The sequence below is a fragment of the Apus apus genome, chromosome 5 (assembly GCF_020740795.1).
Source record: "Apus apus isolate bApuApu2 chromosome 5, bApuApu2.pri.cur, whole genome shotgun sequence".
Lineage (NCBI taxonomy): Eukaryota > Metazoa > Chordata > Aves > Apodiformes > Apodidae > Apus > Apus apus.
The window spans coordinates 13995622-14022373 of record NC_067286.1 but is presented as its reverse complement, the minus strand read 5'-3'; the positions used below and the strand labels follow the sequence as shown (position 1 = coordinate 14022373).

Sequence of the window (26752 nt, the reverse complement as noted above, 5' to 3'; positions counted from 1 at the left end):
TTTAGCACTAGAACAAATTATAAATAGGATGTTAAAAGCCTTGGGTTTTTTTAAAGAAAATCATTGTGCAACTTATCTTAAGTAGGGAAGAAGGTTAACATGTACATCAGCAGATGGTGAGATCACATCTGCGTAAGATAACGGGATTTATCTCTAGTAAAGACATCCCTTGCTCATTAAGATAGGAAAATAATTTATATTTTGGGAGTCTTTGTCCTGGCAGAGATGTAATACCCTCTATTGATTCTTCTGAAGTTTCTCACCAGAATACTTGTTTTTTTTCTTTTTGTAAGCCTCTGTAAGTGAAAATCTGGTTTTAAGTTAATTTCCATTCCATGTAGAGGCTTTGATCTGAAGGAGATGGTTAGATTGTTCCTTGGTTCTTAATGTATTTCATTGCTGCATTATGTTTTTAAAAAGACCATTTTTCTCCTTTGAAATAATGAATAATGGGCAGTATTTGATTAAATAATATTGCACAGGTACTTGACTGAGTAAGGTAACTTTAGGGCCTCTAAATACGTTTATTCATAATTGCCATCAAGGAAGCATTGCTCTTAGGGCAAGTGCTAGACTGGAGGCAGGAAAAGAGGTCTGCATCGTCTGATCACTTCTGTTTGAATACTTTAAGAAAATATTGCTTAAACTTAACTGAATCTCACTCCAAGAAACAGATTACCTTTCATCAAGGCTGTAGATAAATTGGGTAGTTGAGATTTTTAGATCTGCTTTTAAACAAAGCAGACAGTAATGGTGAGTTACTGCTAGGGCAGTGTAAATATGACTTTGTATAAAGTGTGGATGTGTCCATTTAATGTCAAATTTAGGGGAGAAATAAGTGGTGTAATTCAAATTTCTGTTATCCCTTCAGTTGCTTCTAGGTTGTTTTTGTTGGTTGGGGTTTTTTGTGTGGTTGTTTTTTTAAAGAAAAAAGCATTTGACCCATTTTTTGAGAGTTTTTTTCTCTTGAAGGTGAACAGATTGACAGTTGAAAACTGATTATTACTGTTCCTTGAAATAGTGTGCTGCAGTTGAGATGAGAACAATCCTGACTCTTGACGGTTGCCTTCTAGGTCTCGTGGTGGCTTCCAGTTGTTGCAAACTTCTTGTGAATTCCTATGGTATGGTCAGTAATGGTTCAGATACTTGTTTTTTCTGTTTCTGGGAATTGAATTAAAACATATTCTTTTGAGTCCTTGAGAGGAATTCCCTGCTGATAGATGGACCAAATGGAATTTGCACTTCTCTGTAAATGTTGGAGAAGTTTAAATTCTGCTCACTCTGCCTTTGAACTTAGATGGCTACAAAGTCAGAAGTTCAAAGCGAAGCTAAACTTGTGTGGAAATGTCAGCTGAGGTGGTGTACCTAGCAGTTAAAAGAAGGTCTGTATTTTAATCATGCTTATGCCTGGGGAGCTTTTCTTCTAATGTTTTATCATGTAAATTTGCTGTTTAAAACTGGCATGCAGGATAAAGTTTTGTTAAAACTATTACAGTTGTATCACATTTATCATAATGGTTTTTAGCTTCAAACTGTTGGAAAACTGCAGTCTGTTTATAAAACTTTCCAGAAATTTATCTACTGATTTGGCTTTAGAAGTTTTCCAGTGACAGGACTTAGGCCTAATTTAATTGCCGTATTTATGAATACTGATGTGACTGTCTTGTAAAAAATAAAAATAAAATTCAGCTTTCCAGATTTCCACTAATAATAAAATTATTCTGTCTTGGACAGTAGTGGTTACTGGCCTTGTCAGTGCATGTGTGCAATCATACACTGACTAAAATGCAGCACTTTGATGTGACATTGTAAAATAAGCACTTATTGAGTGATGAGGATTCTCAAGATGTTGTGAGTGAATGTGCTGCAGTACCAGTGCACCATGTTTCTGAGTGCTAAGGAATGTATGTTTATCTGCAGCTGTGACTTTGTGGAACAGTGATTTCTTGAGAGTAGGAGACTCATTGATGAGTATGGAGGTCAAAACTGTCAATTTCAGCAGAAAAATGAGGCTTCCTGGTTTTTTAAGAAGCCAGTGTTATTGTGTTATTGTTACAGTTTGGAGATCATGTAATTTTTATATTTTTTCCTTAAGAAAAAAGATCACTTGCTGCTGTAGTTATCAAGTAACACCAGTGTGTTGATAATATGCTTCAAAGCTGTATCCCAGACAGTTCTGAATAGCTTCAAAGTATGATTCTATTTCAGTTTTTTTTTTTTTATAGCATTCAGGGAAAAAAAATCGCCTCTATTTAGAATCCTTAGGTAACAAGACTGAGAACTGCTCTTAACTCATGCTACTGCTTCTTGGAAAAGCCACACAGGAATTTTTGAGAGGACTTCATAAGTCACAGTGTTCCTGCATCTGAGAATTTGACATAACAATTTTAATCAGCTGTAAGTTAATGAAGTGATTAAAGCTTGCTTAGCTGTCCAGGCAGTCTAAGCAGTTGGTGTGAAGTGTCTTAGACTTCTAGTTAGGTGGTTATCTGTGGCTAGTAGGCTTAGACCATCTACAAAATTCTCAGTACATCTTCAGGAGAAGGTTTAGAATGACTGTCCTACTAACAGGAGGATAGTAAATAACTGAATGGCACCGAAGGCCACAGCTGTGCTGTAGATGTGACCAGGACCTACCTGCACTGTCTATAAAGGAACCCAGCAAAAAAGTTTGGGGTTTGTTGTGGTTTGGTTTGGGGTTTTTTTTTGAACACTTTCTTGATTGGGTTCAGCACTCAGCTGCGCAAATAGGCAGTAGATAGGACAGGGCTTCTTTCTGATTGTGATAGTTGTGGCTTTGATGAATGTCAAACTCCACAGCTTGATATATTGTATGGAAAAGTATTTAGTGTCTGCTTTTTTCTGTAGACTTCATCTGTGTTGCATATTGTTATCTCATGGAAGGGATACATACTAGTAACCTCCAAAGCTCTTCCTTAAGACTTCATTCACCAGGACTTCAGTTGTGTGGTTTTCAGGGTTATATAACTTTGTTAGTCTGTCACTGTTTCAGTCTTTCTGGAGAAACCCTCTTTTGTTTAAATTTTGTCTTGGTATGTGTAACATCAGCTCTTACTTAATCTTGCCCAGTACCGGCTTGCGACAGGGGTTTTGCCTGAATTCATATTTTAAGACTTAGCTGAAATGTATAGAACCTTTCATAATGATGTCTGTCCTTCATAGTATAAGCCACTGAGAGGAAGTAGATAAAAGCTTGGACAGAGTCTTAAAGAATTTAAGAAATCTGTTAGAAATCTGTTAACAATCTTAGTGTGTATGTGGTGAGTCCACAGGTGAACAATCAGTTTGTTTAAAGCACATATGTCTGATCTGATTCAAGGAAAAAAACCCCAACATCTAAAGGGTGTAAATAGCAAGGGAACATAAAGACTTTTCAGTTTTGTACATTATTTGCTGCAGAGAACTCTCTGAATTTGTAGATTGTTGCATGACTTGAACGTGATGATTTACATCTAAAGGGCCCATCTAGTTCAGTGGATCTGTGTTTTAATGAGGATTGCTCTTTAATTCTTCTAGCAGAAGCTCATTATTAATGATTTTTATCTCACTCCTTGGTATGCTTATTAGCTGTTGCTGGAAGACATCTTATCTCCTGAACTCAAGTCTAACCTGTCTGTGTGTAAAAGCTGTAGACTAAAGTAGAAATAATATTTAAAAATAACATAGGTTTTGTGGTAATCTCTTGGAAGGTTATTTTAATAAAGACATAGATATTGTGGTGAATATTGGAAGTTGTATAATAGTACTGAGCAGATTGGAATTGAAAATGTATGATGTCACTTTCGTGGTGAATGACAACTTCCTTTAAGGGGCTGTTAAAGGGATTAATTAATGAACAGCTGTACTTAAATCCCTTATTTTGCGTGTCCAAGAATTAGTGTTCCATGAGCATTATTTCTCTTGTTAAGAGGGTAAAGTATGATGACACTTCCCAAAGGAAAGGAGATCATTCAGCATCATTATGACCATTATAATCATGGTACAGCAGTTTGATAGGCCTGCAGGTTTTTTAATTGAAGTAAACTGGAAATTCTCTTAATTACATGTTTTATCAATGTTAGGTATTTGTATAGTCTTTAGTCCGTTTTCTACTTCTGAGATTGAACCTGGCTGAGTGTGCAGAATTGGTCAAATATGAAAGTAGTTAGGTACCTGAATGTAGCTTTTCTGTGTCTTAGGTTTAGCGGTCCAGAAAGAAACTTGAGTACTTATTCTATCTACTGGTAAGTACTAGTAATAAATATAGTAAAATATATGGGTCTCATAGAGTTCTAAGTTAGTGCATTTAGTTGTGTGTCTTCTCTTTTCAAGTTTGACTCCAAAAAGAAAAACACCTCAGTGTCCTGGGTTTCAGAAGTCTGTGTGCAACCTCATTGATTAGTGATACATGATTTAGCAGTTCTCCGTGTAAGATTTCTTTTACACGTTTCTAATGTTTAATTTCCTTTTCAGATCTGCTAAAACTATCTTGAAGCCAAGGGTGGACAACCAGTACAAGGGAAGTGTTGCTTTTTTAAATGGACATCTGCTCTTGCGGCATGGCCCAGATATCCAGTAGCAATGGATTTAAACAGCGCTCCTCACCTTTGGCAGCCACGAGGTCAAAAGATGTGGACAAAGAGGAGGCATTGCAGATGGAAGCTGAGGCATTAGCTAAGATGCAGAAAGAAAGAAGTGTAGCTGGTAATAAACAAACTTTTCATTCTTTAAGCAGCACCAGACAAAAAGCACAGACTCATAACAAACAGGACCATGATCTCATGGTGTTTCCAGAGTCTGATGCCAAGAGCATGGAAGATAAACTAAGTACCATTGACATAGAGAAGCTTACTCATGCTGAACTAGAAAAGCTGCTGCTGGATGACAGTTTTGAATCTAGTAAAGTACCTACGTTACCAGCAAGTCCTATTTTGAGCCCATCTGTGTCTTCCCAATTTTATCTTGGGCCTACAGGTCAGAGAAGACAGTGGACGCCTGGGCTACCAGCACCTGTGACATGCACTTTACCTCCTATTTACCCCTCAGCTCCTTACACAAAACAGACTGCTGGTGTATTTCAAAATGGATTCCATCCAAGTATTTCCTCCTATCACTCTAGAGAACCTATTTATCTTGGTCTTCCACGACATTCGCAATACATTTCATACCCATTGGCAGCTACTACACCGTTCCATCCACAAGGAAGCCTACCCATATATCCTCCAGTACTTACACCAGAAATGGCAAAAGTATTTGACAAAATTGCAAGCACCTCTGAATTTCTGAGAAATGGGAAGTCAAGCACGGACTTAGAAATGACTGCTATAAAGTCTGCAGTTTCTAACCTACCCGCCTCAGAAAGCTGCAGGGATGTTAGTAAATTTGATTGGTTAGATTTGGATCCTCTAAGTAAACCAAAAGTAGATAGTGTGGAGGCTTTAAATAAGGCAGAGAATGATGGAGAGAGAGCTTCAAGTATGACTGCTGAAGATCCGTGGGATGCTGTGCTGTTAGAAGAAAAGCTGTTAGTAACTTGTCATCTGGAAAGAAAGGTTAATGGGAAATCTTCTGGGGCAACAGTTACAAGGAGCCAGTCCTTAAACATGCGAACAACTCAACTTGCAAAGTTACCCGGCCAAACATCACAGGTATGTAAAACAGTATTTTTAAACAGCATAATAGTGAAGCCTAATCACAGTATTTAAAGACACTTTAAAGTCTGGATTTGTTTGGTAAATATTACTTGGCTTGAGCAGTGTCCAAATAATACGATATTACTGGCGTATGTATGTATTAGTGATATTCGGAAAACTGAACATTACTACTAAACTAAATGCCAAAGGAACTCTGGCCTTATGTAATCTTTCCACACTTACTGAGGAAATTAGTTTTTTTCAACACACTACAAAAATAAATGGAAATAGTCTTGAGAACAATTCAGTATTTAAATCATATTGATAAATATTTGCATTAAAGAGCAAAATAAAAACAAAAGAAAAAGGTGGCAAGTTAGATGCTGAAAGCTTTATCTTGAGCAGTCTTTATCTCAGGTATTGAAATAAATAAATTTTTTGTCTTATATTTGAACCTGTTAGCTTTTTAAAAATAATAAATAGGTAAAATAGAAAGGTGGCATAGTGAAAACTCTTCTGCTCTCCTGATATCACTTGCAGTCTTTCACAGACCACTGTCATTCTCTTTCATAGGTAGAAATCTTTCCTTCTCTGCAGAAATGCTAGAGAGATCGTAGCCCAACTTTTTGGTTATACTGTCCTGGAAGATGGGATACCTGCTGGGTCAGAAACCCTGTGTTTCTGTTCTGGAAGAATGAAAACCGTCTTTGCTTGATGTTGCTTTTATCTGGCAGGGCAAAAGGGTGGTTTCTGCTCTATGATCAGGATCACTTCCATCAAAATTTCAAGACAAAAATGTCAAAAGAGGCTTTATTTATGACACACGTCTTTCTGGACACTGAGCACATACAGTCTCTATCAAAACTAAACTGTACAGCAGAAGATCAATGCTGTAGCAATCTCATCTGGTTAGTTATTCCCCCGTAAGTGCACCCAACCCTTTCCAAGTCCAGTAAATGACTGTAGATTATTTAACGGTTCCTATCTTTTAAAATTCTTTCTGTGAGTTTAGTCACCTTACTTGAAAGTGAATATGAATACTTCTGTGTTTTTATTTTTTGCTAGACAGAGTACAAAGGCTAAAGAAGAAATCTTCAGTGGAAAAGTCAACACGCTGGCAAGGGTGGAAATGGCAGGGAAAATTGTGTTGAGGGGGGAGAGTAAAAGATTGTTTGCCTTGGAGACATAGGTTTGCAGCTGTTTTGAATCTTATGTATTGTCTTTCTAGGTGTTTTTCGTAGGGTAGGGACATGCCATAAAAAACAACTGTTATCAGTCAAGGTTATTTCCCAATTTGTTCCTTAATTCTTCCCTCCCCCTCAGGTTGAGGGAGGTTTTTTCTCAGAAAAAGGAATATTTACTGGACTTTGGCTTAAAGGGCTGTCTAAATTTCCATTGAAGTGAAATTTTTGGCTCCTCATTTGAAAGATTTCCTGTTTTTCTGGGCTGGTTGTCAGTATTCTGGCAGAAGTTTTAGTAGAAGCCAGTGGAGAAGGACCAAAAAAAACCCTAAACCCCCCCAAAAATCCTTCACCTCTGTTTTTGAGAGATTGCATTTTCACTGTTACATGTGTGAAGATCTATCTTGGGTCTAGCTTAATTTTCTTTTTTTCCAGTCACTGATGAGCTGTGATATGCAAGCTCAGTTACTTCCTAGAATTTGTAGAGGCATGTAAATTTGGGCTCTTAAGCAGTTTGCTGCTTCAGTTTGCCATGTGATCAAGTGATGTGTTTATTAGTTTTCCTCTGAAGTTTTGTTGATTGTAAAGTAACTGTTGACTGGAATAGCTACACTATGTTGGGTCAGTGCTTCTGAGGTGGTGTTTGTAGAAAGTAATATCTGACTGTTGCTGAATGAAATCTGTTTTTATAAATTCTGGAGTTTTTTTCCAAGAATGCAGGATTTAAAAGGATCTTTCCTGTTCATCAGGTCTGATCCCCTGCTATTTGCAGATTGTGTGCTGATTCATAAAATGCTCAAGTTCTGCCTTCACCTGTGGTTTTTTCCTCCTGCTGCTTTTGATTTCCAGGCTATTCCAGACCTCACTATCCTCATCAGTCATCTAGTTTTCAGTCAATTATTATATCTGATTTTCTTAAGCTGTCATTTTTTTCAAGGAAATTATTTGTTTATAGCAGACTCCTGCAGTGAATGCCCATTTGAAGGTTTGAGATTTACTTTCCCCTTGGATTCTTTCAGTCTGTAGTTAACTATTTTGGGCATAATGCTCCAGTTCTTGTGTGTTTTATAAAGTTAGCTGATGATGCAGGACTGTAAATTATCAGCAGGGGTGTTTCAGGTGCTTGTACTGAGTTACTAAAGAAGATAATAAGTAGATATAAAGAAACATCATTCAAATGGGTATCCTTTCAGCATAACCTGTGGCTTTTGTTTTATCTTTTGCCCATCCTGGCCAGCTGAATTTTAGAGGTGTCCAATACTGGGGAATCCACCACTTCCCTGGGGAGATTGTTTCAATGGTTGATTGTTCTCATTGTGAAAAATTTTCCTCGTTTGTCCAATCAGAATCTCCCCAGGAGTAACTTTTACCCAGTATCCCTGGGTATCTTCTCCATGTGACTCCTTGCAAAAAGGGAGTCTCTGTAGCCACCCTTTTGGTATTGGAACATGGCACTGAGGTCTCCCTGAAGCCTTCTTTTCTCAAGGCTGAACAAACCCAGTTCTCTCAGCCTTTCCTCATGTGGCAGACTTCCCAGTGCTTTGATCATCTTCGTGGCCCTTCTTTGGACCCTCTCCAGCCTGTTCACATCTTTTGTGTATAGTGGGGACCAAAGCTGCACATAGTATTTCAGGTGATGTATTGTATGATGCTGAGTTATTTAGCCATTATTTTTGGCAATTCTCTTTTATCCCACTTATTTCCAGGTGTATATTTTCCCCAAAGCATATTCTGAAGTCTTGCATGTTAACTCGTCTGAATAATTTTTTCCCTTGGATAACTAAAAGTCTCACTATTACATCACATATTGAATCAATAGATCATTTTGAGTTTTGCTTCATACTTGATGAAGCACCTATAGGTTTAGTATTCTCCTTTAAATACTTCAGTGTTTGTCACTCTCCTTTCTGAAAGCAGAGGCAAAACTCTTAATTTTGTCCTGTCTTAGGTGGTGTCTTCTACCTTTTCTCTCCATAGAGCTGAAGTGGTTTCTGGCTTTAGATACACATGGGATTTAATTTATCTTGACTCTATGTAATTTACTGGGGTTTGGGTTTGTTTTCTATTGTTAAGAGTAATTGTATTTGCAGACCACTTCTATTTTTGCAGACAGTCCTGATGTGAACTATTTATCTAGTTTGGCCCAAAGTCCTTTCTTACAAGTTATTTCCTGTTTGACTGATAGCTTTTTCACCTTCTAGATTTGCTCATCTGGAAGTTAGAGAAGTTCAAATCCTATTTGTTGCTCAACGTCCTAATTATCTGAGTCTAGTGGATTTTTAAATAGATTTCTTAGTTAATCAAAGCTTGTCCTCCTGAAATTATCTTCCAGAAGTGACCAAAAATTAGTTTTGAAATTCAACTAAACAAGCAAGGATGTATTTAATGTTCTTAACTTTCCACTAGGAGGTAATTTCCAGCACTACATATTTGAGTTAACATTAGGTTTCTCTCCTTAGCCAAATGTGACCCTAAGGTCAGCTATTGGTAACCTAAAGAAACCTGTTTTTTTTAATTTGTTCATTACATTAGAATTTATTGTTTACCCTGGCTAAGCATGTGTATGTGGAAGTGCTCTGTAGTTCCCTAAACTCCTGTGAATTTAACAGAATAACCTGCAAATTTTGCTGTAAGTAATTCAAAAGGGTCACATAGTGGCATGAAGTGCCAATGTTGCATCACTGATGTGGCTTCAAGTAAACCCCTTGTGTATTGCTTTTAAACTGTGATTAGAATTGCAAAGTGCTTTGAGTACTTACTTGAAGTATTACTTAACTTCTTGAAAAAAGAGTTTTTAAAGAGAGAAAATCTAACATTTGTATAGCTAGCTTCTTGACTTGAAATGACTGAGTCTGTTGGTGAGTGCTGAGCAGCAGTTAGTTGAATCTGTAGCAAAGGTGTTTATCATGCAACAACCTGGTATCTTAACTTCCTGTTTCCTTGTATGATTTTTTTGTTATTGTGTAATTGCTTAACAAATACTAGTTACGATGGCACAGGTTTGTCAGCTGGTTGCCTATGCAGTTGCCTGTAAGTATTTTTATGTGATACAACTTGTGTGATATGTTAGAATGAAAGAACCTTTTTAAATTCAAGGTATTGTACGTGCTCCTGAATCTCATTCCAGGTTTTGTGGCTTTACAGTTTCCTGCTCTAATTGCTTTCCATGGATGACTAATCCCCAATTATATATAATTTAATCTTTTGAATTGATCAGTGTTCATGAAAGCAGTATTTTAGCTGAAATAACTAGGTTTAAATGTAATACAAGTAGCAGTTATGGGTTGTGTGTATGATCCCTTCTGTGTTTATGCTACACTGCTTAAAGAAGTTAATGAGTGAAAAAAAGTTGTAAAAGAAAAAGACCTGACAGTTCCTAGCTCTGCATGTTACAGATCTGACCCCTTTTCTGAGACCGTCTAATTTGACTATATTGTCTGCCATGGGTAGGACATGAGAAAATTCTTTGAGATCAAGTTATTCTAGGGACTATCTGGCTGGAGTGCCATGGGTGCTTCAAGCTACTGGTGGCTGTTTAGACTACAGATCATTTGAGTTCCACCTTAGCCTCACTGGTTGTTCCAGCTGCTTTCTGATGTTTATTGTGTGGCTGTATTGTGAATTGTATCAGAAACAGGTATGGACTTAAAATTGCTGCAGTTTGTGATTTTTATTTGTTTTTTTAATTTTATGAGATTCTGTTTTTGAAACTGCAGTTCTGATTCAGCAATTGTTTTTTAGATTGTATTCTTCAAATAGTGGTTTATGTTTTGGGGAGCTGGCAGCAGCATGTGGCATAAGGAATTAAAACAGGAATAATTGGATACCATGAGATTAGTTCTAAGTTTAGTGTTCTGAATGCTACTTCCATCCATTGTGCAATTTACCTTTTCCTGCTTTGTAGGAAAAGGTAGTCATGAGCAGAACTAATGTGTAATAGTTCTTTCTGGGATTGTACTGAAGGCTGAATTGCAGAGCGAAGGAAAAACATTTTTCTGTCTTCCCTGGTTCAGCAAAATGTAGCCAAATTCTTATGCAACAGGTCACTGCTGAGAGCCCAGAACTGTTATGCTTGCAACTTTAACTGATAATGATGCTGTCAAATAAATTACCTTCTGTAAAGGATTCACTGGCCCAGTGAATCTTTGGTTTTCAACTTAGAAATGATACATATTTTTCTCCTTACAGAAGTAGTCATGAAACTAGTAGTTAACTTTAGACTCATAAAATCTGTCATCTACATATGGTTTTGCTGGCCATAGGAGTATGTTTGCAACTATTTAAATACTGTATTATCTTTTGAGTTGCAGAAAGACAATGGGACCACTGGCATGCTGACAGAAAATGTGCTTCACCAAGAAATTGAAGGGCAGAATCAAGAACTGTCAGCTTTTTCTCAAGCAGTTACGAAGTAAGAAATTACTGAACACAGCTTTCAGAAGAAAAAGAAAAGTTAAATAATTTTCAGTTAGGTTGAGAGGGCAGGTCCTACATTTTTTGCTTGATGGGGCAGATGTGTTAAATGGTTCAGTACTAAGTTTTTTTAGTTATCATATTTCCTCTTTATTCTTTTGGTCCTGTGACTTTCCTTTCATTGTTTTCCTTGTTTTTGCAATACTTTTAAATTCTCAAACTGTTTATTTCCATATGTCGGTATTTCCTTCTATGCATTTTTAATAGTTTTTTTTGAAGAATTTTAAGTCTTTTTTCCTTAGTTTTTGAAATCTTTTTCTCCTCACTAACACCCATCATTCAATGGCATTTCTAACCCTTGTTTTCATTTTTATTGCTTCCACAACTGGAATTCTTTAGCAAATAAAACCTTCACACTTTTTCTTGCTCTGATCAGGTGATGAAGTTTTTTAAAGTTCATACCAAAGAAGATAGGACTTGATAACCCAGAATGCCCCTTCTAATTTTTGCTTACTGCCACAATTTAATGAAGATAATTTTGGTTGTATTCTTCCTAGAGAAGAAAATGAGCCTGTGTTTTTTTCCCCTATCAAGGTCAAATGACAGGAACTAGTGGGGGAAATAAAGATCTTTTGAATCTGAAGGATATCTGCTACTTTTTTAAAACAGGAATGTTTATGAAATGAAAAGCAAACTCCATAAAACCAGTGAGAGGTCACACTGAATAGCATTAAGAGAAAGCTCTCATTAAACAGGGTTGCTGCAGCAGTTTCTAGTTAAGTGTAACTGTTGCCCTTACTTTCCAGATTTAGTGCTTAAAATTCAGATGGACTTTAGACTGGACAAGTCTTGTTAGAGAGATTCCTTTTTTTTTTTTCCCAGTCTTGCAATTGTCAGTAATCAAGATGATCAAATAGGTGAACATTATAGATGAGTTTTGTTTTTTAATCTTCTATAGGACTGCTTCAATGTTGGCAGAAGGTTAGGGTTAAATTATTTTATCTATGTTAAATAATAGATAATAAATAACAGCTATCGGAGTACTGTCTTCTTGTTCCTAGGTGAATGTTTTATACTTTGTGTCCTACAGAAAAGCCTTGTCCTTAATTTAGGCCTCTTAACTTCCACAATTTTTGCTTAGTATAAATTCATGTAAGATTTAAAAAAATTAAAACATGTACAGAGTTTTGTGGTGTTCTGTACATAGAAGAAATTACCCTCTTAAAAACTCTTTAGACAAATGCCATGGATTAGCTTTTTTAAAACTGTGTTAGAACTTAGCTCCTACAGAAGCTGGGTATGTCTTGTAAACAGTGACCTATTAAATATTATAAGCTATATGGAAAACCTGTCTAATTATAAGCTAGGTTTTCTCTCCCTCTAACTACTACTTGTATAATTATTGTGGGCAGTGTTCTGTCAAGAGTAGAAAAATTTAATGGTGTTTTGTACATACAGTTTGTGTAAAGAGCAAAAAGTAGTATTTACTATTCTGGCGTATGGTTATTACCGTGTTATTTTGCTTTAGTTTTAGACTTATCCATTGCAATGTTTCATAAACCTTCTCTACTTTCAGATTGAGGACCAAGTTTCCTTATATTAATCAACAAACAAATCCAGGCTTTGTGCTGAGTCCAATCATGCTGCAAAGAAATATAAATGGGGAGAGTGCAAGTATCAAGGTTTCTATAGAAATTGAAGAATTCCAGCAACCAGTAACTTTTACATGTGATGGTATGTTTCTGCTTTTTAAATTAGAGTTTGCTTCTAAGACTTAGAATGGTGGGATAAGACTGAACACTCAGTTTAGGCCAATGACTTTCAGGGTTTGTAATCTGTGGGTCTCAGGAGCTTGGATTGCTTGTGGGGATTGTGAAAAAGGTAACTGAAGACCCTAATTCTGGGTCAGTGCCTCCATCAGAAAATATTTAGAAGCTGATAAAGTGAAACATATATTTAGAAAGAAAAGCCAAGCAAACCAGAAGTACCATTTTGGCTGTGGCTGGGAATGTTAAGAGTTCTTCAAGAGTTTGACCTGTTTTGTGGTAATTGAGGGGACAATGACACCAGGACTGAGTTTCTTAACTTTTAATTTAATTTTTTATTTCAATGCTCTAATGTGTATAAACTTGCAGATGATCAAAATTCAGACAGATTGCTTTTGGGAGATGAGAATAAATACTGAAATTATTTATTATTTGACTTCAATATATGCTTATGAACACAAACACTAAAATAATACTTTCATGATGTGCCACAACTGTCTGGCCCAGTTTTGTGATTAACCAGGAGTATTAGTCTGGGGTGGAACTTTCAGGTTTGCTTTGTTCTTGCATGTAAATTCATAATCTCTGTGCACAGCATGTTTGTATTAAAGGCTGTAACTTTGGATGCTGTCAGCTTCTAGTACTTCTTGGTGATAAAATAACTGATAATAACTTAACCTGAGTAACAACTTACTTTTTTAGCCTCTATACTGCTGTAGTCTCTTATTCCTTGTGAGGGTTCCCATTCCCAAACTGTGTAACCTGGTAGTGGATCTGTACTGTAGAGTTTCTTTACCATTTGGTTTTCTATCTGTAACAGTGTAGATACTTCAGAGCTGGTTGTTCTCAGAATATATGAAGTTGCACTCTTATTCACTTAAACTAGCTATTCTACTGGAAAGTAGGCTCTCAATGCATAAGTGTTTTCATTCTATATTAGTTTGCTGGGCCTTATTCTGCTGTGATTTAATACTCTCTTGTTAAGAAATGAGATGGACTGTAAGTGTAGCCTAGGAAGGGTTTCTGTTTCTCATCCTTAAGATGACTCTTTCCTATTATTACAGGCTTAACCCTTTCCTATGAAAGGCTTTGGTAGCATAAGTTAAAACGTTACAGCTTTAGCCCTTTATTTCTAGAAGTTTTGTGAATACCTTAGAATATGTTCTGTATTCTAGCCCCACAAATCATATTTTGCACTTTCTGTTTTCTTCCTTTTTCTGATTCAGGATCTGAAAGCTAGTGAAAGCTAGGTATTCATCACTCAAAGTTATTATTTTTAATTCCTTCTGTTCTTGGTCAAACTTTTGCATAGTTCAGTATCCTAATGCTAGAACTACTTTAGTATGGCTTTGAGACCTGCTTGGAAGGAACTGCAGCCTTTCAGTGTGCTGACAATTCAGTGTTGGGAGGGAAGCAGATGAACTTTAGAGCTTACTTGTGTATACCTATTAGTTTTGCATTCATTTATTATAGTTTACATGGAAGTACAAGTCTACCTGAGCAATCATTGCATGTCAGCAAAAAATGAATGTCCTTCAATAAGACAGAGGATGGGAATAAGGTGCTGACATTATCTTTGCATTACTCTGCTAGGCATTGTAGGACTGGCAGACAGACCTTCACTAACGCAGCCTGTGACTATAGCCCATAAACTGTTACTGCATCTTTTTATCAAGCACCATATTCTTTCCTGAAGGTAGTACAGCAGTTTCATGCTAGATTAATAATAAGTTAAATAGTCTTGATAATGAGTTAAATAGTGTTTCTGAATTCTTTCTGAATTCATACTTCTTATCGTGCCGCCTTCTTGAATTCCATGTACTCATTCTTCATATGTTGTCCAATACTTTTATGCTTTTAATACTTAGTCACCTGTTAATGAGATGAAGCACTTGAATTATCTTTTGGAAAATATTATTGTGACATGACCCCTCTGTATCCAACATAGTAACATTTCTTTCTTTAAAAAAATATATTTAAGGAAAATTAGGAAGGTCCTTGAAGTGGGAAAACCCCCACCACTCTGATGAAAAAGATCAATTCTTTTATATGGTTTTTTTATAGAGTTTTGAGGTGTCATTGCTCACAAATGATTTAAAGGAGATAACGTTTGTGGTATTAAAGCATATCTGTATTTTTCAACATTGACAGCTGGTGGCTGTGGAGGAATGGATTTTCAGTTTGCTTGGGATTGTTTCTTTTGCTCTGTAGTCACTGGATCAAGACAGTTCTCAAAAAAACATTTGGAGCCTTATGTGAAAGTACTGGTAGTTAAGAGCTGATTTTTGCAAAAACTTGGTGATGCTTACTGGAATCTGATCTGTGTGACATGGAAATGGCCCTAGACAAATGAGAAGGATAAAGAAAAATGGACTTTCCATAGGATTTGCCTCTGCTACAGCTGATGCTTCCTCAAAAGCAAAAAAATTAGAGAATTTACTTCTGCAACTCTTCAGATAATGATTTTTAAACTTTAAGCGGCTCTGAGGTCATGTACCTATTTGAATTCCTTGCTAAATACGGCAAATTTATAATTTAAGAAAAAAGGCTCGTAATTTAAATTCCTGCAAAACAGACTGTGGGCTGCTGTTGTACTTCTGGTCAAGTGATTACACTGTATCCTGTGTTAAACATTATTTTTTCATTTCTTAAACTACAGTCAAGTTTTATAAGATGCCTTTCTTTGCAGGGAGAAAAAAACTTAAATTCTCAAAAAACTGATTCTCAAACTGAAATTGAGGACATTATAGAAGCATAGGAGTCTTGCCTACTTTCCATTTAAAAACTACAATTTGTGAATGAACAGTTGTTAATATCTCTTGCTATAGAGTTATATTTAACTTCTAGATGTAATTTCTTTAAACAGTGAGTTCCCCTGTTGAGCTTATAATAATGCAGGCACTTTGCTGGGTGCATGATGACTTGAGTGAAGTGGACTTTGGCAGCTATATCCTCAAAGTCTGTGGCCAAGAAGAAGTTTTACAGAAGTAAGCAAACTTTTTCATTAATATTTAACTTCATGCTTTTTCATGGCACAGTTACATCTTTAACAATTACATGTGTGAAAGCAGAAATCTTAAAAATGTAAAAGAGTCACATTTTGCACAAGAATCAGAAGTCTTCAGAGTTGCTCTGGGATGTACCAAAGCAGGTTCTCAGCAGCTTCCTAAAAATCTGTTTTAGTGTTTGTTGTATTAAACCGAAACAGTTGTTTTCAGATGCAGATTTCTATAGAGCTTTTCTGTAGAAGGATGTTGTAGTTTTCAGCTCCTCTTCAAATCCCAGCACTCAGAAAAAAAAAAATATCTGATGATTTCTAATAATCTGTTAGGTGTTTTTGTTTTATTTTGGTTTTTTTGTTGGTTTTAGTTTCTGGCTTCTCCCTCTGTCCCCAGAATTAATAATTTAGGACTCCACATTAGTTTTCTGGTAAAAATACTTGATTTCATTGTTAGTCACAATACTTGGGAGCTTTAGCAAAAGCATAGGTATCTGTAACAGTATAGTAAAACTTCCGCAGAAGTAAAAATCAGATCAAGAAGTACGGTGTGGAGCTTGATTCACCATTTCCTTACTTTGAGCCAACAGGTTTTTTTGAAGAACACTACATATTTTTGATGTAACTGTAGCTTTCTTTTCTTTACCAGTAAGCACTGTGTAGGAAGTCATGAGTATATTCAGAACTGCCGGAAGTGGGACATGGAAATCAAGCTGCAGCTCTTGACCCATAGTGTAATATGCAGAGATCTGGCTCGAACAGTAAGTACAAATCTTCAGGAAACTGGGAGTTTGCATCACAGCTGATGTACCTGCAGTGTATCCTTTTTGTCTGATTAACAAATTAGTATGTCTGCTTGGTGTTAGGAATTGTATTCTCTTATACTAAGAGGAAATGATATATATACTGAATTTTTGCAAGGTTACTGATACAGATAATGTCTCTTACTAGACCAAGTACTATAGCTGGAAAAAAATATGCAAGCATTTGGACTTGAGGCCTGAAAGAGAAGCAGCAGGTTTCAGAGTTAAGTAAAAGTTGAGAACAGTTTTTGATTTTATTTAGGTATGTATGAGCCTATTAAAGAGAAAGGGAGGAATATTTGACTCACTGTTTCTTCCCTCTTCCCCCTGTCCCAGTGTGTACGTATTTCGTAGGTTATTAATTAGTTATCTCTTCAAAGGAGAAAATAAATCACTATATCTCTTACCCCTTCTGCTCCACAGTTACTAGTAATGTAACTTCTAAAACAGTATTACAAATTATAGAATGGTGAGGACTGGGTTTAATAGGTAGTATTTTATTGCAGGAAGATGATGACAGAACACCCATACATCTAACCAAACACCTCTACAAAGTAGAAAAGCCTTTCAGAGAACCTATTATAAGGTAATATTATGTGTTTATTTTGGTAATCAAGCCCACCACTGAATTTCTGACCAAGGTTATGTTACGCTCTTGTACTTGTGTTCAGTAATTGCTATTTCTTGCAGGCCTTCTATTGATGAGCTTCTTGATGTGTATCACAAGCACGTTAACATAGCTCTGAAAAATGAGGTAAGGGCATCTTAATTTTTTTTCTGAACCAAAAGTAGCATGAGAGAGTTTGCTGATGAGATAGTTGGAAAAAAGACTTGCAGGTGTTCTTGGAGAAACTGACATCTGAACAAGCTATCAAATGGAAATTTGGGATCATGGGTTTTTAGATTGCTTTTCCTCTTTTCTTCATAGCTTTTCTTGCAAACTAATTATTATCTGTATGTCACAATTAGAAATATATCTTCTGAGTCCTGGGGTGCAAAGTAAACTTTTCCTTAAAAATGCTGGAAGAGATTAATTTAGGGGAATAGGGAAAAAAGGTCTGAATCCCAGCTATGTCAGTTGTTCCCAGCCACGAATGAGATATAGGTAATGGATAAAAATCTACACAGAAGTGAGCAGTAATAGTAGTGTACAATGGGAATTATGATTGAAGTATGTTTGGAACATACAAGTTTTACACCCAGTGTAATAACATCTTACTCCGCGTGACTGGATTAATTTAAAACACAGTGTCAAAACAATTGTCTGGGTATATGATAGGTAGCTTAAAACAGCTTGCATATGGAATAGTTTGGAATAATTTCCCAGATGCAAAAGCTAGCTGAAGATGACCTGGTTTACTGTCAGAAGTTAAAATAAGCTTCTCCTTTTAGAAATGAGTACTGTCACTTGAAGACTTTAACAGTTTCTGTAAGAACAGTCTTGAAATTAGTAACCTAATTACAATACTTTGTTTCCTTTTACATTTGTTTGCTTCTCCAGGAATGCAGGTCTGAACAAGCTGATGTCCACTATTTACATATTCCCTTAATGTTTTTTAATTCCCTTGATGGTGATTCACAGTGTTCTCAAGGGTAGTTTTGAACAGTCTTTTTGTTAGAGTGAGATGTTACTGCTCCTCCATATGGTGGTGGTTTTGTTGCTTTGCTCTTGCAGCTGCTTCAGCTTGCTTGTTTAATTGTGATTTCACAAGCTAGGGTGAAGAATGCAAAACATCTCAATTCAGACTTGTGTTCTACTCTTTCTACAGTCTGTTTTCAGGATGGGAGGTGTAGCTTGTAGGTGATGATGATTAGGTCCAAATATCAGCAGTTGTTGCATTTGAAATATTTCTTATGTCCTGAAGTGAATTCCTGTACATACTCAGTAGCTGCAGCTTCCTAATCAAAGTGAAACAGGGTAAAGTAATTCGTAAATGAATTGTTTATAGCCTTTGATTTCACATTGTTGCACAATTTAAAAGTTAGCTATTGTCTTTTTATTGACATTCATTTGAGAGCCTGTGAGGAAGATAGTAGTGGAAATTTTGCTTTTCATGTTGCCAGAGCAGCTATTATCTTCCAAATGTTATGTTTGGAAGTATGGCTTAAATATTTACAATGTCTTCTGACTTCTATGGTTATTTTCTTACCAGGACAAAGTTGTTGTCAGGTAATTCCCAATACCATTTTTTTTTAAATTCAAATAGCTTTTTGACTTTCAGAAAGAAAACCTGTATGTTAAGCTTTTAAAAAGTAAACCATTATTTTGAAACAAATATTTTCATTTTCTTCAGTTGTTCTTTAAAATTGGTTGAATACTTTGCTTATATTAAGAAACAAAAAACAAGCCACCTAGGATTTTTTAGATTTAAATTAAGAGACTTTTTCTATTTGAAGAGAAAAAGGAAGAGAATTTAGGAGCATCTCAAATTGATCTTAAGCAGCCTGACCAGCATTTTCCCTCTGATAAGAAGCCCATCTATTTCTTTCAAAAGAGATTCCTGTTAAGTGTGCAATACTTCTTCAAGATGACAATTTAAGATTCCTTCATCTGAAAGAAACATTTAAATTAAATAGTATGTAAGGCAAAAATTGCAACAAACTTTTTTCAAAATTACATTGAAGTGAAGTAAATAAAGTGCCATTCTGGAAGCTATACTGTGGACTAAGTGTAATTTGAACCTATATATTTAAGAGGGCTGAAATGGAAACACTGCTTCTTTAGCGTTCCTTCCTTGCAGTAACTTAATGTTGTTGGGGAAAAAAAATAATCGTTGGAAGCCTCGTTATGTTTCCTGGGACACCATTCTAGAATGTGTACTATTCCTGTGTTTTTGAAGTAAATAAATAAGCTATAAGGAAGTTCTTGATACTGAGGTTTTTACCCTGCAGTTGAATGTAATTGAGATGTGCCTGATGAGATTTTCTTGGCTATTCATTCTAAAAAAAAATAAAAAGAAAGCAGTGCTTGTTTTCACAATTGTAATCAGATAAATCTGTTCTTTCATACTTTCTTTATTAGAACCAGCATAAAGCAGTAGATCATGTAATTAAGACTGTCAGAAAAATCTGTTCTACATTGGACTGTGTAGAGACTCCAGCAATAACGGAATCAGTGAAGAAGCTCAGGAGGGCTGTTAATCTTCCAAGGATTAAAAATGCAGAGGTAAACTTTCTCACTATAAATTGCATTCTGAGGTATGCTTTTTAACACTAAATACTCTTTAATAATCTTTGGTAGTTGCAAATATCAGCAACAGTTCAGTCAGGGTGATGTATTTTATTTTTGTTTAACCTGATATCTTCCATTTGTTTTAACATTTCTTTGCTGTTGATGCATTAATCGCTTTTGGAGTCCTTTGCTGTTCTAAATAGTGACATTTCTAAAAACTAATTTTAGAATACAGTTTTTGGGTTTTGTAACTACAAACTTGTGTCACAGTAAATGCTACTTGCTCTGACCAAGGGAGACTGACAGGTAGCTCATGCCCTCTAAAACCAATGCATTCATGCTTCAAGGAGTTCACAATGTGTATTTTCTATGCAGTATTTATATGAATAGCAGTAGCATCTTAAAGCTTAAACAGTTAATGCTCCTGCATTCCTTAGCATATTGACAAAAATTTAAAACTTTAAAATAGCACAGATTTTGATGCTAAAACTTCCTTACAGTGAGCAGCTCACTTGAGCAGAATTGTTCTCAAGCCATGTTATCAAAAACAGTCATTAAATGGAGCAGTGGGCTAATAAAAAAGCTAAGTAGTCTTGCTGTTTCTGTTGTCCTGCTGCCTTATACGAGTGGTGATTCATGTGCTGTTCTATGCCCTTTTGGCTTCATCAGTTCAACAATATATTTGTTATACTAGTGGAAGTATTGCAAAATGCACACGCTAAATAGAGTTGTCAAAAGAACTAAAATCCTTGTGGGGAAATGCAGAAAACAAATTAAGAAAACTTAGTGAAATACAGCGTATCAAATATTACTTCAGTGTTTGCTTTTTGATAGGAGAAAGCTGTAGAAATAATTAGATTGCTGTGTAAAAATAACTTCCAGAATAATGGTATCCCAGTATAATTTGAAAAAAAAAAAAAAAAGAAATTACCCTTAAAACCTTGCAGTTCTCTTGTGATGAACATTACTGTTTAAGTGAATGTGTATGAAGGCATATAGGATTGCCTTCAGAAATGAAATTGCTGTGCAGACTGAAGCCAGTTGCATCTAAACCTTATCTAAGATGTTGATTTTACTTTTGCTTTTTTCTAAGTAACTGTTTTGCTGTTGGAAGAAGTGGCCAAAAAGTACAAGAAAACAGTAGACTGTCAAGTAGAAAATTACTTGGATAGTGCTGCTTCAAGTTTGGCATCCTGTCATCCAAAAGTACTTGGGCTACTTGATAAGTAATGGTGGAAGCATACAGCAGTTACTGTGAAAGGGAAAAATGGTGTGATTTTTTTTTTTTTTTTCTGAAGTTTCTGCATGTTTTTTCATAAGAATGTGAAGTTTTTGGGTAGTTAAAACTTAATGTTGACAAGATAATTAATACACTAAAAGTGTAAGGAGAGCTTTCATTCTTCAGCAGTTGTGGCAAACTTCTTAGACTTTATTTGAACTATTAGAAATTCACTGGGCTTTGTTTTTAAATCACAAACTTAGTTTTCATTCAAAATTTTAGTTTTATTAGAAGTTGAATTTGGCCTGAAACCCTTCCTTATTAGAAGGGAGTAAATTCCCATGATTTTTCACCTTTTGCTTCAAGAGTGTCCTTGTTGAGACTAGACATTGCTGTAATACTGTATCATGTTTAGATTTCCAGTTTAGCAGACCAAGAAGAAAACACAGTAGATAGTATGAAGTGACAGTACTTGCTGTTCAGTTTTCTCAGTTGTTTAAATTTTTTTATTCAGTAAATTATTCAGTAACTGTCGTGGTTTTGGGCCCAACACGACAACAACAGCCACTCACTCAATTCCCACACACACGCACGCTCTGGGATGAGAAGGACAAAGCTCATGGGTCAAGACAAAGGACAGGGAGGGTTCTCCACTGATTAAGGTCATGGGCAGAACAGACTCAGTTTGGGGAAAATAATAATTTAATTTCACACTAATCAGACACACACAGGACACAGACAACACAAAGATCAGGGCTTACATATGTTACCCCACCCCTCCTTTCTTCCTGGGCCCAAATCACTTTGTTCCCGGTTTCTCTCCCTCCTTCCCCCCAGCGGCACAGGGGGACAGGGGATGGGGTTTAGAGTCAGTTCACAGGCTGGTGGTTCCTGCTGCTCCTTCCTCCTCAGGAAGAAGGATTCCTTACAGTTGTCCCCTGCTTCCCTTCGGGGTCCCTCCAATGGGAAAGAGTCCTCCACGAACCTCTCCTTCATGAGTCCTTCCCATGAGGTTTGGAGCTGCTCCAGCCTGGGCTTCCCACAGAGTCACGGATTCTTCAGGAACAAATTCCCCTGGAGCCGGGGTCTTCCACAGCTGCATAATCAGAGTCCACTTGGCAGCAAATCCACTGGCCACAAAATCCAAGTCCACTGGCCAAGTTCACCCCTCCTGGCACCTTCAGGGAATGTTCCACCACGTTCCTTCACAAGTGCAGGGGGACAGCTGCCATCCTGCCATGGGTTGCAGGGAAACTTCTGCTCCTTCTTCCCCTTCTTCCTCACCAACCACCAGCACTGCTCTCCTTCCCCAGCACAGCTCTTCTCCCTCAGGTGCCTCTCTGCTCAGGTGTTACAGCTGTTCTTTTGTATGTTAATTGCTGAGGTGCATCTGTTGTCCTTCTAACAGCTCTTTGGCTGGGTTTTGGAAGCAGGGGGAGCTTCTTATCGGAGCCACTCCTGTGGCCCTTCCCCCGCTACCAAAAAACCCACCAAACCAGAACAGTAACTCTGCCTACAAAAGATACCTTAATAAATGGCAAAAGAGCTGTTCAGACTTAAATTATGGGGTAATAGAGCCAACAGCTTTTGCTTTCATCCATAACAACCCTGACTGAGTTGTATTCCTGCTCAGAGAAGTTAGAGTACCCTGAGCAGTATTACAATGTATTGTGTCTCTTAAAAGAGTTGTAAATAGTGATAAAATAGTTGTGACTTGACAAAATGTGAGCTTTGAACTTGGTGAATAGGTGCTGTGTAATACAGAAATTAGGATGCTGTCATTTGACTCTTGAGGAACTTTGAGGAAAAAATGTGCTACATAAACCCAAATATGGGCCTAATTCAGATGTATTATCATTTCTATACAAGATACTTCAATGGAAAATTAATACAGGTTTCTTGGTTCTGAAATTTGCTCTAACTTTACTGTGTAGGTGTCCCTAAAATGTGGTGATGACACTAGCAAGAGCTCATCTGGTGAGTGAAGTTGTTCAATTTTATTTAAAAACTGCTTTCAAGTGGCTATTTTAGGAAGATATGTGTTAAAGATAAATTACAATTTAGGTTCACTGCAGCCTGAAAACCCTCTGAAAGTCAATATAGACCAGTTAACAACAGCAGTTGAGGCCCTTCTGCAACTCCACATGAATTCATGTAGCAGTTCTGCAGCAGTTTCTCCAAACGATAGCAGGAGTGCTAAGGAAGCATGGACTGCCACAGAACACCTCCAGTTCACAATATTTGCTGCGCATGGGATTTCATCTGGTTGGGTATCAAAGTGAGTAATTTATAAATTACAAAATTCATCCTTTCATAGATTTTTTGTTTGTTTAATTTACTTTCTTTTCCTTGTCCAGTTATGAAAAATACTACTTGGTTTGTTCTCTGACCCATAATGGAAAAGATCTGTTTAAACCTGTTCATTCCAAGAAGGTTGGCACATACAAGAACTTCTTCTACTTGATTAAATGGGATGAACTGTAAGTGACTTTAGTATGTTAGAACTCACTGAAATGTTTTGTTTTGAATAGTACCTACCTGTCTAGCTGCCGAATACAGTCATTCAAGCAACTCTTCCTTCTGATTCTATTTGAAGTGTTGAAAGAACAATGTGTGAGACTTACTGACCAAAATCAGAAATATTTTTTTCCAAATAGTATTTAACTACTTATTTTAAAAGTGAGACTGGAAATGCTGGACAAGTGCCTGTGCTGATGTGTTTGTAGTATATAATCATAAGGAACTGGGAAGCTCACAGTATTCCTTGTAACTGGAACAGCCTGTGCTGCTTAAAGAAGGATGGATAAAGTTGCTTATAAGCAGTGCTTGAATTATGTAAATGGGGGGGAGGAGGAAAAACAACTCAAATTAATTATGAATAGTTTTTTGTTCCAAATCTGAATGTAATCATCTAATATAAGATTATTTCTATAAAGACAGCAGATGCATAAATGCTTAAGAGTGGTGAAGCAAATTATAATGTCTGGTTTGAGCTATTAAACTTCAGTTTCTCTTTATAGGGCAGAGGAATAGGGTAGGAAGGAAGAAGGAAGGGCATGCAGAGAAGAAATAAGGAGAGGATGGCAGGTCATAACGGAGGGGAAAGTATTTTTCATTATCTATGTACAGCTTACTCTTTTCTACTTAATAGTTAACAGGCAGCCTGTTATAAGTGGAGCTTTAAGTGAGCTCCACGTTGCCTTATATTTATTTTCCCGACTGTTTTTAAAGGTGAGAATAGATTCTGAGGGATGTCCTGGAAGTCTAGGGCGAAAAATTATTTCAGACCAAGAATGAGATTTTCAGGTTCTAGAATACCTGCCTTCAGAGAGTGCTTCAGCTACCTCTTTTTACCACAGATGCAAGGAATGGACAGATCTTTCGCATGCAAGTACTAGTGTATTACAGTGAAAGATGTTAGACTGCTTCTAAGTTTGCCTAATATAGTTGCAGTGTTTTATAGTGTAACTGCTTTAACAGTTAGCTGTGATAACTTTTAGAATGGTATTTTCGAGTGTTATGAACATCAAACTTAAAGAACATTTAAAGCAATAAAAACAGTGTAAACAAAAAGAGTTTGAATTGCTCAGTGAGATGTGTAGTCCTTATCTGCTTTCTTTATGGGTGGTGTTTTTTTACCATGTGAATTTAGCTTTCAATAGTTCTTAAGAGATTCTTTCATTTGGATGGGAAACTGTTGTCAGATGACTAAATGTGAGAGGTTAGGAAGTGGCTCATGTGGAACTGTGTGTGTCCTCATAGTGAGTAAAGTGGGAAGACTGGTTATGCTGGACAGTATGGTTCTGTGTAAGGAATGTGATGTAATAGGCAAACATTAAAAAGGGTTGTTCCAGATTTGGCTACAGAGCAGAAGTGTAATTCAGCAGGGTTTGCAAACTATTGGTAGAGTGAAAGTGGAGTGAAATACGATTGTGTGGAAATGTAACACTTGTTCTTCAATGTTAATTAATTTTTTAAAGCAAGGGGCATCAACAGATTGTATTGATAAGCCTGTAACTTACTAACAACTGTCTGTCCTCTGACTGACTTACTTATAATACTTTTATTTTACAGAATAATTTTCCCTATCCAGATTTCACAGTTGCCTTTGGAAACAGTCTTATGTCTGACTTTGTTTGGAATCTTAAATCAAAGTAGTGGGAGTTCTCCTGACTCAAATAAGCAGAGAAAGGGCCCAGAAATGTTGGGTCAGGTTTCTCTGCCTCTTTTTGATTTTAGGAGGTAAGTATCCAAAATATGGATAAGATTATTAATAATTATTTACTCTATATAAAAGCTTACTCAGCTCTCATAACTGTAGAAACTGCATCTCTGCCACTGAATATAGTAGGCCATGATAAAGGTAAGAATGAAACTGTATCGTTATGGAAATAATACCTTCAATTAAATATAGTACAAAACATGGTCCTGTTTTATAGTGTTTCCTTCTAACTGGCTGAAAAAAACTTAACCTACTGGAGGAAGCTGAATATTGTTTGGATGAAAGCAGTTTTATTTACAGGAAATCTTCATAGCAGTGTGGGCCAGAAGAGGTGGTGTTAGTACCAGCTCTTTATGGAGCAGTTGAGTATCTAAGCACAACTCAGGCTGGCCCTTGAGGAATCTGCTGACATTCAAATGTTGCCCTGTAAGTCATTTGTAGTTAGAGTATCTGCAGGTGTCACTGTCTATTGAATGGATAGCTTCCCTTCCACTGGAGGAATGTGGTCTTGGTAGGTGGCATTTTTTGAGTTCTACTATCTGATTAGATCTAAAAGTACATCATATTGCCTAGAGGTAGTTCAGTCAGTATTCACATATATTTTAGCAGATTAAGTGTAAACGGCCAGTTCTCAGGCAGTTCATGAGCCATGGTGGCAGAGAATGCAACTTGCAGGAGTTTGTAGCAAGCCCTGGATTCAGCATGGATTGTGTCTAGTGCAACACATAAAATGATAGAATGGTTTGGGTTGGAAGGGACCCTAAAGATCATCTGGTTCCAACCCCTCTGCATGGGCAGGGACACCTCCCACTAGACCAGGTTGCTCAAAGCCATCCAATCTGGCCCTCAACACTTCCAGGGAGGGGGCATCCACAACTTCCCTGGGCAACCTGTGCCAGTGTCTCACCCCACTCATGGTGAAGAATTTCTTCCTAATATCCAATCTAAATCTACCCTCTTTCAGTTTGAAACTTGTCCTGTGTCCTGTAACTACATGTCCTTTTAAAAAGTCCCTCCCCAGCTTTTCTGTAGCCTCTTCAGGTACTGGAATGCTGCTATAATGTCTCCCCAGAGCCTCCTCTTCTCTAGGCTGAACAACTCCAGCTCTCTCAGCCTGTCTTCATAGGAGAGGTGCTCCAACCCTCTGACCATCTTCATGGCCCTGGACTCTCTCCAGGAGCTCCATGTCTTTCATATGTTTGGGGGCTCCAGAGCTTGACACAGTACTCCAGGTGGCCTCTCGCAACAGTGAAGGGGAAGAATCACCTCCCTAGACCTTCTGGTCATGGTTCTTTTGATGCAGCCCAGAGTACATAACAGAACAAATGTAAATGTGCTATGCTTC

General features: G+C 36.9%; 1 protein-coding gene across 3 annotated transcripts in view; it reads left to right on the top strand.

Annotated features, from left to right (window-relative positions):
• PIK3C2A (phosphatidylinositol-4-phosphate 3-kinase catalytic subunit type 2 alpha) overlaps positions 1-26752 on the top strand; it is a 55006-nt gene that overhangs the window by 7825 nt on the left and 20429 nt on the right. Inside the window, exons 2-14 of one of the 3 annotated variants that reach the window (XM_051622638.1) lie at positions 4474-4704; positions 4975-5648; positions 11119-11225; positions 12804-12961; positions 15860-15980; positions 16641-16752; positions 17301-17380; positions 17485-17548; positions 19817-19960; positions 23120-23162; positions 23250-23463; positions 23543-23665; positions 25260-25427. In XM_051622638.1, the coding sequence (XP_051478598.1) occupies positions 4539-4704; positions 4975-5648; positions 11119-11225; positions 12804-12961; positions 15860-15980; positions 16641-16752; positions 17301-17380; positions 17485-17548; positions 19817-19960; positions 23120-23162; positions 23250-23463; positions 23543-23665; positions 25260-25427 (2174 nt within the window). In that variant the 5' untranslated portion in view covers positions 4474-4538. Of the gene's footprint in view, positions 1-4473; positions 5649-11118; positions 11226-12803; positions 12962-15859; positions 15981-16640; positions 16753-17300; positions 17381-17484; positions 17549-19816; positions 19961-23119; positions 23163-23249; positions 23464-23542; positions 23666-25259; positions 25428-26752 lie in introns of all 3 variants that reach the window. The other 2 variants (XM_051622637.1, XM_051622636.1) reach the window with 2 other exon arrangements.